We start from the raw sequence: 12,585 nt of genomic DNA on the forward strand, positions 1-12,585 counted from the left end.
CCCAGCTGAGGTTCCACAGGAAGGTGTCCAGGCGGGTTTGAATGTCTGCACAGAAGGAGACTCCACAACCCCCCTGGGCAGCCTGGGCCAGGCTCTGACACCCTCACTGAGAAGTTTCTTCTCCTCTTTCAGTGAAACCTCCTGTGTTCCAGTTTGCACCCATTGCCCCTTGTCCTGTCACTGGTTGTCACCCAGAAGAGCCTGGCTCCATCCTCCTGACACTGCCCCTTTCCATATTGATCCCCATGAATGAGTCCCCCCTCAGCCTCCTCCTCCAGCTCCAGAGCCCCAGCTCCCTCAGCCTTTCCTCACACGGGAGATGCTCCACTCCCTTATGGTAGCTCTTTTGCCCCTCTCACACCCCACCATGGACAGGTTCCTCAATCAAGGAGGTGCCCCAGGCCCAGAGAAGCTTCTGGGCCACGTCCATAAATCCCCACAGCCAGATCTAACAAGGCTACAAATGGGGCCCCCACCAAAGATCCTCAAATCAGGAGGAATGTGATCTGAGCCCTCCCCTTAAGCAGGAATGCCGTTCAAGGAGACTTCCCAGAATTAAGAGCCCTCACCTGCTCCTTGGTGAGAGATTATTTCTTCTCGATATATCTTTGACTGAATGCTTGTCCCCTGCCCCAGCAAGCAATTACTTCTTCTGGGCATTCTTGAGTGAGAGCAGCTTCTATGTGAGTGAGTGTGTACAGGCTGTGGATTATCATTCTTGTGTGGTAATAATATCCACAACTGGAATAACGAACCTGAAGTTTATTAATCATCATTGAAGTGATTTTAGATTACCCCCCTGCTTGCATTGGTTTCTGTAATTTCATTTCGGTCTATCATTTGGCTTCGGTTCCAAATTAAAGTTTGTTTAGGCTTATTATTTGCTTGGAGTAATTTTGGGGTGTTTCTGTGACAAAAGCAAGCAGCAAATACAAGAAATACGAAATCAGGAAATCAGAGTCTCAATCCAAAGATAAATTTGCATTTATTCTTATTAAAACCACAACAACACTTAATTAAAAAATTAAATTTTGTGGTCATTTTTAACACATTTTAAAGTGAAATTGTTAGAACCTTGCTAACAAAAAGGGTTTCTGCTACTTTTGAGGATCAAGGTCTAGATTATGATACTTGGAGAGCTAAATGTATATGTGCAAATTTTCCCCTAGAGAGCAGACTATTCTGTAAGTGTCTGCAGATACAGCGTTATTTGCCTGCATACTTTATAGTTCTTAAATAGCTTCTCTTATTGCATCTGATACATCTTGCAGTCACACACTGTCACATTTTGTTTAGATTCCTGTGGAGCTTCAGATCCACCTTGACATTACTGTTTCCTACAATTTTAGTACGATTTTCCAGTAGTAAGCAGGGAAGCAGAGAAAAACAAAGGCTGCCCATTTATTTCTGTGTGAATCTTTCAACGAGTCACAGCTTATCATGCCATTAAAAGATCCACTTAGATACTTGGCACCAACTATCTAAATGTAAACCCAGCCCTGTGGTCCCGAATCGTAGAATGACTTAAAAACTTAGAAAAACAGTGGTAGCACATGACACACAAGTAATTTCCAGACAGAAGGAAAATGTGGGGCTTTTGTGTGTGTTGTTGTGGGTTTGTTTTGTTTTGTTTGGTTTTGGTTTTCTAATTAAAAATTACTAACAAGTTATATGAGCCCTCCAACGTCTCATTGACAGCTCCTTTCTATTAATTCCTTAAGATCTTTTTAATATTCCTACTCATATACTTCCTAGCTCTGACCAAGCCACAGCAGCTATAACATGATCAAGGGGGATACGGTAGAGATCTCTGCAGTTGCTCTTGTAACGCTACGGAGTGATTAACGCTGACCCTGTCGCTCACGGAGAATGCACTATTAGGATATGCAAAGTAACTTACACGGGGATGGAGAAAGGCTGTATTCCTATTAGCATTCATGGGAGCTATGCAGCTACAGTCTTGTTCATCAAGTTTGGAATATACCCTTTTGTTATTGATGGGAAAATGTCACTAGTTACAAATGGTTACACACAGGGGTGTAGCAGGGTCACAGCAGACTCCAATACTTTCTTTCCCTCTCTCAGGCAGAGTGCTGCTTCAGCAGTTCTTTTTTGACCTGATAGTACACCTCTTTGGATGAAAGAAATGGTGAAATTCCCCGCCCTGACCTTTTTGTGCAGCCTCGCCACCCGAAGTTTAAAGAAAACCTCCAAAAGGATGTGCCATCAGCGGCGTATGATGGGACAATCGTCAGACACCGCTGCGGGCATCGCTGCCTATGAAGTCTGCCTTCAGACGGCTCTCCAGGTCCACCCACAGCTCTGACGGGCCTCATAAAACAGTCTTTCAACAGCATGAATAGGGTCTGAGTCATCAGTTTCCCAGCTACAGACAACTACAGTTGCTTCACTTCTATTCCTGAAAGCTTCCTTTAAAAAACAAAACAAAACTGGTTGGAGCTGCAGATATTCTTTGCCAGATGTGGCATGACACCTCTGAATGGGTGGAATTCTCATTCACTAAGTTATAATTACTTTTTGTCAACTTGAGATCCCACGAGAAAACTTAGGGTTTTACGGGAAATTAATTCAACTTTGTCACCTTCAAAATCATTCTTGCTAGAAAGAGTTGGTGGACGAGTCAATCTACTTGTGTTTTGCCATCCACAGAAGCACAAAATCATTCTGGGACCCCTACAAGATGTTTGCACATTTGCCATGTAATTTGACAATCCAAACTTGTCTTTGTTGCATTGTGGATTCTATGTAAGGCAGTATCTAAAGCTTCCAGAGTAGCGATGATAATTAGCACAAACTGTGCATCTGACCCATAATAACAATAGAAGGCTTATTTCTGAGCAGGCTTTGACTGGGAAGATGCTATGAAATGCTTCAGAAATAGTCTCCAGACTCAGAAGAAACTTTGGCTGGAGGGAATTCTAATTACACTTGGCATCTATAGCAAGATCTTAACAATTTCAAAATAAGAAAGCCTGAAAATTAGCTTTTACTAAATGTGCCCAACTTTGTGTTTATACGTTAGTACTGTTCCATGCTCCTCCACCAAGGGCAGCAATCAGATCTGCCTAATCAGAGCAGCTCGTATTTTACACCTACTGCTGACTTCCACACCCAAAATTATTTATATTCTTTCATGCAAAGTTTCTCTTACTTACCACATGGAACTTCTATGCTCTTGACAGAACACCTATGCTGAAATATGTTGCTTTTCTTGTTGATGTTATTTACCAGGAAGTACTCAGACAGGCTTAGGAATACTTCAGTTTTACCTGATCCACAACAGAGCACTACTCTAAGGTAAATATTGAAAAATATATACATCTAGTCTTTAAAACGAGACACAAGAACAAACTGCACCTCAATAGCTTATTTTACAATGCCTGGAAATGTGTGTTCATAGCTCTTTAGTTTCCGTGGGTGTCAAGGGTGACTGTCAACAGAGCTACATGATTGTTTGCTCTTATGTTTATGTCTTCAAACTAATTTAGTTTTCAAAACTATGGTCATAGAAGAATTCTGCCTTTCTAAATATCAAACACATTTCTAACCTCTTTAGCTGTTCAGAGAAGTCTGAAAACACCGTATAACAAGGCTCTAAAAATAAAAACGAAAAAAAAATTCCTTATGTACAATTAGTTTCAAGGTTAGATTTAATCTGTTGAAGAACCAGACTCGAAACTGCATTTGTCTTCAGCAACAAGGCAATCATTTGTTACAACACGTTCAACCTAAGCTTAGAGCTGTCAGCTTCTGTAAGAAATACTGTACTTGCTCCTGCTGTAATAAAAAACTTCCTTCTAAGGCCATGTCAGAAGGAACCCACATTAGATTAATTTCACTAGTTACACTCGTAGGTCTTCCTACTACTGCCCATTGCCTCAGCAACTGCAACAGCTGCCAAGAGTTAATGGCGAAAATGGCTCTATTAGGGAAGGAAAAGTTCAAATATCTACAGGGCTTAATTTATGGTTTCTCTCTTGTGGAAAAAAAAATACATAAGGATGGGTTGAACACCTGTATCTCTGCAATACTGGTCCTGAGGAGGAGGGAGAGGTGTGGAGGGATACAAATAAATTGCCGGGGAACTTCTCAAGTTTTAGATCCTTATGCCTGACAAGAGAGAAACAGAACATTAATGTACCCATTGCCCCTTGTCCTATCATTAGTTGTCACCGAGAAGAACTTGGTCACACATTGTTTAGAAGCAGAGTGCTTAGTTTATATTCAACTAATAATTAATATATGTATTGTAAGTGAGAAATTAAACAATTATAACTAACATCATCAATTATTTCTTAGTATAGATATATGTCAATTTTTTCAAATATTATAATGCATACGTAATAATTATGTGAATATAAGCACTGCAAGAGCATCTAGTCTTGTGTGCACTTATGGAGGATGATCCCCAGTGTTCTCCAGTGATGATAAAATAAAGAATGGCACTTAACAGTATAACTGACTCCGCTGTTTGTTTCATAAACACCTTTTAAACCCCTCCAGGGCTGGTGACTCCAGCACTGCCCTGGGCAGCCTGTTCAATGGCCCACAGCATTGTTCCCAGATCCAACCTCAACCTCCCCTGGCGCAACTTGAGGCCGTTTCCTCTGCTCCTGGCGCTTGTTCCTGGGGAGCAGAGCCCGACCCCCCTGGCTCCAAGCTCCTTTCAGGCAGTTCAGAGATCAGAAGGTCTCCCCTCAGCTCCTGTTCTCCAGCTGAACCCCCCAGGTCCTTCAGCTGCTCCCATCACACTTGTGCTCCAGCCCCTCACCAGTTTTGTCACCTCCTCTGCACTCTCTCTGGTGGACAGCAGGGTGACCATGAGCCAGCACTGGGTCCTTGTGGCCAGGAAGGCCAATGGTACCTGGGGTGGGTTAGAAGGGGGTGGTCAGTAGGTCAGAGAGGTTCTCCTGCCCCTCTGCTCTGCCCTGGGGAGACCACACCTGGAATATTGTGTCCAGTTGTGGCCCCTCAGCTCCAGAAGGACAGGGAACTGCTGGAGAGAGTCCAGCGCAGCCACCAAGATGCTGAAGGGAGTGGAGCATCTCCCGTGTGAGGAAAGGCTGAGGGAGCTGGGGCTCTGGAGCTGGAGAAGAGGAGACTGAGGGGGGACTCATTCATGGGGATCAATATGGAAAGGGGCAGTGTCAGGAGGATGGAGCCAGGCTCTTCTGGGTGACACCCAGTGACAGGACAAGGGGCAATGGGTGCAAACTGGAACACAGGAGGTTCCACTTGAAGATGAGAAGAAACTTGTTCGGAGTGAGGGTGTCAGAGCCTGGCCCAGGCTGCCCAGGGAGGCTGTGGAGTCACCTTCTCTGCAGCCATTCAAACCCGCCTGGACCCCTTCCTGTGGAACCTCAGCTGGGTGTTCCTGCTCCATGGGGGGATTGCACTGGATGAGCTTCCCAGGGCCCTTCCAACCCCTCACATTCTGGGATTCTGTGTGTGACCCTGTGTGTGACCCTGTGTGTGCGACACTGCGATCCTCAGGAGCCGCCCCGGGGTGAAGCGCCGCGCGGCCCCTTTAAGCGCGGGCGGTGGGGGCGGGTCCGCCCTGCGGACGTGGCGGCGCGGCCGCCATTGCGGCGGCCATGAGGAGCTGCGGCAGGTAGGGCCGCGGCCCGGGCGCTCCCCTCGGCGGCGGGTTGGAAGCCGGGTCGGGGTTTGGCTGGTTCGGGGGAACGTCCCGCGGAGGGTGTCACGCCTGCGGTCTCTTCCCACAGAGCACCCCGCGGAGAATGGCCGGCAGGGGCGCCGGCCGCGGCCTGCAGCCGCCTGCGGTGTCGCCGCCGCCCGTCAGCGGGCACCTGTTCCCCTTCGTGAGCGCGGCGGAGGGCGAAGGCCCGGAGGAGGAGGGCGAGGTGTCGGAGCTGCGGCCGCGGGGCAAGGAGAAGGTGCGGAGGAGCGCGTCGAGGGACCGGCTGGACGACATCGTGTTGCTGAGCAGGGATATCCAGGAGGGGGACACGCTGAACGCCATCGCGCTGCAGTTCTGCTGCTCGGTGAGTCCCGGCCGCTGCCCCGCTCCCTCCCGCCGGGCGGGGATGAGGCTCCTCGGGGCTCTGCCTGCGAGCGGGGCCGGTGCCTTGTTGGGCTGGGTGGCTGCAGGTGTTTACTGTGGGCACAGCACGTCAGAAACACCATTCATAGAATCGCGGAGTCATTTTGGTTGGGAGAGACAATCAAGCTCATAGAGTCCAACCATAATCCACTGCTGTCACTGCCCCATGTCCTGAGAACATCATCTCCATCTCCAACCCCTCCAGGGCTGGTGACTCCAGCACTGCCCTGGGCAGCCTGTTCCAATGCCCCACAGCCCTTTGGGGAGAAATTGTTCCCCAGATCCAACCTCCGCCTGCCCTGGGGCAACTTGAGGCCGTTTCCTCTGCTCCTGGCGCTTGTTCCTGGGGAGCAGAGCTCAACCCCCCCCTGGCTCCAAGCTCCTTTCAGGCAGTTCAGAGATCAGAAGGTCTCCCCTCAGCTCCTGTTCTCCAGCTGAACCCCCCAGGTCCCTCAGCCGCTCCCATCACACTTGTGCTCCAGCCCCTCACCAGCTCTGTTCCCTTCTCTCCACTCGCTCCAGCACCTCAAGGTGTATCTTGGCGTGAGGAGCCCAAAACTGCCCCCAGGATTCATGGTTTGGCCTCCCCAGTGCCCAGCGTAGGAATGATCACTGCCCTGGGCCTGCTGGCCACACCAGTACTGGTACAGGCCACAGTGCTGGTGGCCTCCTGGCCACCTGGGCAAATGCTGGATCATGTTCAGCTGCTGTTGATCAACACCTTCAGATCCTTTTCCACCAGGCAGCTTTCCAGCCACTCTTCGCTGAGTGTGTAGCGCTGCCTGGGCTTCAGAAGTTCAGAGTATGCTGGCATTCCAGTTCCACAGACTTTTTCACTTAAAGCATAAGAAACAGATATATGGTTTTGTTTGTGGCAGTGTCTTTGAAAGTGTACATACTATGGTAAAAGTGACATTCCTGCGTTGTCAAATGTGGGTACTTCTCCTAGCACTGTTTCTGTCATGAGGAGGGTATTGCTGGACTACTCTCATGGTTTTTACAGAGCCTTAATTCCCTCAAGGGAGAGTGAAAAAAAAAGTAAGTTGTAGTTGCCTTTTAATTGCCTTTTAATTCTGCCAAGTTTCCTTTGTATTTATCAGCACGAGCACATTGTACTGCTGGGAGGTCTCTGTCCACATGCCCCACGCTTTCCTTTCTGGTACTCAGACCTCATGACTTCTAGTTAAGAGCTCTTAAATTAGTCTGGTGGGTGTCCTTCCTGCCCAGTACTTCTGTCTGGCCAGTGCTAATTAAGGCAGAGACTTCTGTCTCAGTTGATGTTGGCCTTTGCCTCTGTGCACTTCTAAGAGGAAATCAGCTGTGTGTGCTGGTGGACTGACTCTTAAATGTGTAGTTTTCAAGAGGTCAAATTTAGCCAAATTCAAAATCCTTATTTACAGAAGTCTTGCTGTTAGCCAGTTCTTCAGGCAGAAACAAAATGAGGGGCCTCCTGTCAGGAGCTTAGGTCTTGACATAGCTATTTCATAATCATGACAGACCTTGGCCTCATTAACCAAGTCTTGGCTTCAGAACCCACCACAATTAGGTATTTTGAGCAGCCTTACTAGATCAAGCCTCAAATAAGAAATAGACAGTAGCTGGGTTGCTGTCTTTCTTGGAATTCATGGAAATTCACTAATCACTGGGGCAAATGCTGCATTTGGCAGTCTTTTATGCTTATCTGATTTACTGAGCACAGTACACATAACAAGTACAGTGTCACAGGAACTGAAACACTTTTCCACGTTATGAGGTTAGTGCAAGCAGTAGGCACTGGTGGCCCTGAGTTAATTTTTGTGGCCACATCTGTTTTGTAAGTGGAACAGTCTGAGCAAAGAGGGTCCTTGACTACCTTGTTTTCTGTCTGTAACTCCTCCTGATGTAATTTCCTCCCAGTGAGGACAGGAAGGATCTGAACTCAGGTACTGTGCATCTTGAAAAGGACACGATTCCTGTGTGCTTACCAGGCGTTGCAAAAAAGTACTGATTTTTAAGTACTTTGTTATGGCAGAGTGTCTGGCTGGGCCTTCCATGCTGAGGGAGTTACTGTCTCAGAGTGAAGCCTCCAATTCTCCAAGGGCACTTAAATGCTTGCAGAGTATTTCATATTAAATTTAGGTTCTGAATTTACTGAGAGCAAAATGAGATTCATTTTGAGCAAGCATAAGGAAAGGGGAGAGCTGACTTGAGGTAGGATGATAGTTCGAAGTTAGAGTTGGTTTTTGCCTTATCCCCTAGAAGCAGAAAGAGTATCCAAACCACTGCTGTAGCTAGATGAATTGGAAGTTCCTAATTTTTAATATTCCTTACTCAGAAGTCTTCAATTTAATTAGGAACTCACAGTAATGTACTTCATTTGAAAACACTGAGGTGAAGTCGCATTCATTTCAGAGATGCCACTGGTAGATGAATGTACCTGAAGTGCGTATGTGTGAAGTGACTTTCAGTCTTATATGAAGTGAGGAGGTTTGCTACCTTGTAATTACCTTCTTGCTTTAATATTGTTCAGACTTGGTCTTTGACCTCACTTCATACTGTTTGAATAGGTATTGGTTTTAGAAAAAGGTGAAACAGGCTCTGCCTTTGTTTCATTAGGGAAGAATCGTATTTCTCAAGGATGTAGTGATCTCAAAGAGTTTCACTTCAATGGAGCTCTGATATTTAAATTTTTTTTTATTTTTGTTATTTTTAGGTTGCAGATATCAAGAGAGTTAACAATCTTATCAATGATCAAGATTTTTTTGCCCTGAGATCTATCAAAATTCCAGTGAAAAAATTCAGTGTGTTGACTGAAACACATGTCACTCCAAAGGGAAGACCAGTCCTCCGGCCTGCTCACTGTTCCCCTGAAGTGCAGGAAGTGTCACCTTCTGATAAATTTTCTGCTAATGAGACTGCTGGCAACTTCTTAAAAGAACTGGATCGAGATATAGAAGAAATAGTGAAGTGTAATGATACAAAGAGAGAGAATCTTAATGAAGTTGTTTCTGCCTTAGCAGCCCAACAGATCTGCTTTGAAACTGATGGTAAAACTAAAAAATGCAAGGATCCTTACTATGGAGCAGATTGGGGTATAGGATGGTGGACAGCTGTTGTGATTATGTTGATTATTGGCATAGTAACTCCAGTTTTTTATCTCCTGTATTACGAAGTTCTCGTGAAAGCAGATGTCAGTCACCATTCAACAATGGAATCTTCCAACGTGTTTGTCACAGCAGCATCGCATCCAAAACAAATAGAAAATGGAATTAATCCAGCGAGTATTATAAATGTTGATAATCAAGGAGACCTTCAGCCTTAACGGGAAACCCCAGGCAGCCATTATCCATAGACACATAACCTAGCATTACATAAAGGGGAAACCACAGAATGCAAAATACATATGGAAAGCGGAGCAGATGCGTACTGATGTGTGACTTGCCATTATGGGCAGTGTTCCACTTCAAGGATATTTCTATGGATCATGTAATCTCTGAATATGCCTGACACAGGAGATTTTAATGCAAGATTGGGATATCAAGATATAAAATTGTCTCTGAAGCTTTGCACTTTTTTCTATTTTGATAGGCATATGTTTTTTTAATTAATGATAATGATGAGATGAAAAAATGTAGTTTGAACTAACAGAGGAGGAGTCTCACTGTACCTTTTACAGCCCTAAAATGGGCATTTGGGGATATCTAACTTTTAAACATATTGAAGTATTTATAGATTGAATAGCACACTTGACATTTTAATATTGGGTTTACAGTTGTCAGTTAAAACTGTGTTCTCATAATGCTACCTTTTGTATAGAGTAAGATTTTTTTAAACCAAATCATTCCATAATTAATTGCCATTGCGAAGTTCTTTTGTAAAAGTGACTTTTATAGAGGCAGTAGCTAATACTTAAGCTGGAATCTTCAAATCTTGTGCCTGTGGTTTATTCATTTTTCAGTACTTTTCAGTATAGGCAGTAGGATAATTTGTGACACTGTGCCTCAACACAGTCCAGTTTAGAGTCTTGCTGATGCTTCCATGCCATCCTACTGAAAACTGACTGGCCTGCACTTCTCATCTGGTCAGCTGTGTATAGAACGAAAGAAGTGCAGATGTGTGGCACTTTGCTGTAATGGCTTCAGTAGTCTTTATTTTATGCTAGAGGATTTTTTTTTCCCCCTCCAGTTAATCTCAGTTCAGGACCAACTGATTTTTCAGACAGCAGTTCCATGGGTACTAACTGTGCTAATGGTTTTGTGCCCATTAACCTCAAACACTAACTTTTTCCTGGAATCTCCTAGAAAATTTCAAATGAGATTTAATGACTGCTAGCAACAAACTTAAATTGCAGCAGAACAGACCAGGTGGAGCTTTAGACTTGGTTCTTTATGCAGTAGTGTATTCATTAACCACTCTGTTCTTGGATGTTTCACTTGGGCTTTCCCGAACAACTTTGTTTTTCCTTTCTTTTCCTGACCTGAGAAAACTACAGGATAAACAAACAAAAAAAAAACCTTGGACTTCTCCTACAGAAAAAATGAGGTACTTGTGTACTCAGAATATTTTTAAATAAAACCTGAGATGCTGCCTGTGTTTTTGTTTTGTTTTGTTTGCGTTGTGTAGTAAGATTTACAATGCCCTGTTCAAAATACCATTTGTTATCAAAGTGTAAGATAACTGAATAGAATACAACTTATAAAGAGAGAAATGGAAAAATAATCAGTGTCCTTTAAACTATTACAAGCTTTCCTTTCAGTGTCTTGACTAAGTATATTCCTTATAAAGAAATCTGATAAAGTGAATGTTTTGTAACTATTTGAGCTATTCCAAAGTGCTTTATTAACTTAGATTTTAAAAGACTTGTGCCCCATCTATTGCCCCAAGAAGTGGGGTAAATATTCTTCACTGCCATGCCAGTGTATGAACATGAATTAGATAACTTTTAATGTATTCTGTTGAAATTGAAGCAGGCCGAAGCTTGAAGGGAAATGCTGTACTTGTATCTGTGATCTATGATCTGTGGCTCTTGAACCCTTTGATCAAAGTGGCATCTGTGGAGACAGTGAGACTACTCATAGTTCCCACATAGAAGAGGGATTGCAAACAGGCACGAATGTCATGTTTCACTTAACGCTTGCTTTCAAAGGTCTTTTAAAATAATAGTTCTTACCGTTAAAAGAATATGCCAGTAACAGAGGCATGAATACTGAAGTACCAGTTCTGCCTAAGGCTGTATGACAAACTTCATTGCAAAATACTTTATGGTGGCTAATGTGAAACCACTTCTATGGCTTAAACTTTAAAAGGTGACTTGCTCTAGTCCAGATAATGGTTTTGGCACATAGACAATTATTTTTATGTATGATTGAAACTTGGTACATAAGGCATCAGTTTTTGCTGCAAGCTTGTTTCCCGATTTGCTTCTTTCCCCTTCATTGTGTTTCTGAAGCCTCAACATTTTAAATATTTATCCTTCAATTTCTTATGAAGTTCTGAAAGAACATGAAATTAGCTATTGTGATGATGCAACATAAGCCTGATTTACTGTACATACCTGAACTCATGGGTATTAAATTGCCATCGGTACAGATTTGAACTCAACGTCAGCTGTGGTTTGACTTGGTCAGGAAGGTCTCTGCTGTTGATGTACGAGTAAAGAGATCAATGGTTAACAGCTCTTTCTTGTCCTGTGGTGGTACAGCCAAATAGTTCTTCAGCGTATCTCAGGCTTTGGGCTTTCACAGCGTTGGAAGGCCTGTGGCGTACTGTCATGGAGTTAAGCCTGATGGGCCTTTATTTAGTCATGAGAAAAACACAAAGGGATAGCTGTTTTATTGTTCCATATTATACTCTAACCAAGAGCCCTGCATGTTTCTACCATTTTATGATGTAGCATATATCATGCAGCTTATTTTTAAACTAAAGAGCTGACTCCATATGAAGATATAGTAGGTCTCTTTCCAAGACTGTAGGACTGCCAGTACTGGTAATCTACAGGCATCAGCTGCCTGGCTTTCTGCAGGATGCAGTGATCTTTATTGTTTCCTTCCAAAGTACAACACAACTGGCAATGCATCATCACATGACAACCCTGAGTAAACACGGTAACTGCTCTGTATGGAACTTAAATCTGATCTAAGTTAAAATCTGTAAAGTTAATATTTTAGAAACTGACTTTTTTATAACAAAACAAAAAAGCAGAACTGAGTGGTAAATCATGTTTTAAATGAATTACAACACATTGTTGATCAGGAAGTTGCTTTTCAATTGAAGTGCATATGGAACTGTTGGATCATATAAAATGTAAATGTGTTAAATCTGCTATATTTTGGGCTATGTTGTCACAAATAGTCTTTGTATGACTACTTTATAAAGGCTGAACTTTGTAAAATAATCCTGAATGAGGACGCAAGTCTTATTTTAAATACTTCTGCTCCTCTGCTTTTAGAAGAACTTAAGTAATATAAGTAAAATAAAGATTTTATTTTAGACTGCAGTGGAAGTGGTGCATATAATGTACT

General features: G+C 43.7%; 1 protein-coding gene across 1 annotated transcript; it reads left to right on the forward strand.

The window, feature by feature from the left end:
* Window positions 1-5,572: 5,572 nt before the first annotated feature.
* On the forward strand, window positions 5,573-12,560 carry LYSMD3 (LysM domain containing 3). The gene is made up of 3 exons (XM_065860212.2): window positions 5,573-5,632; window positions 5,748-6,026; window positions 8,778-12,560. The coding sequence occupies exons 2-3, from the start codon at window positions 5,763-5,765 to the stop codon at window positions 9,384-9,386; spliced, it is 873 nt and encodes a 290-aa protein (XP_065716284.1). The 5' UTR covers window positions 5,573-5,632; window positions 5,748-5,762; the 3' UTR covers window positions 9,387-12,560.
* Window positions 12,561-12,585: the final 25 nt, after the last annotated feature.

This window comes from Patagioenas fasciata, chromosome Z (genome assembly GCF_037038585.1).
Source record: "Patagioenas fasciata isolate bPatFas1 chromosome Z, bPatFas1.hap1, whole genome shotgun sequence".
In the NCBI taxonomy this organism is placed as follows: domain Eukaryota; kingdom Metazoa; phylum Chordata; class Aves; order Columbiformes; family Columbidae; genus Patagioenas; species Patagioenas fasciata.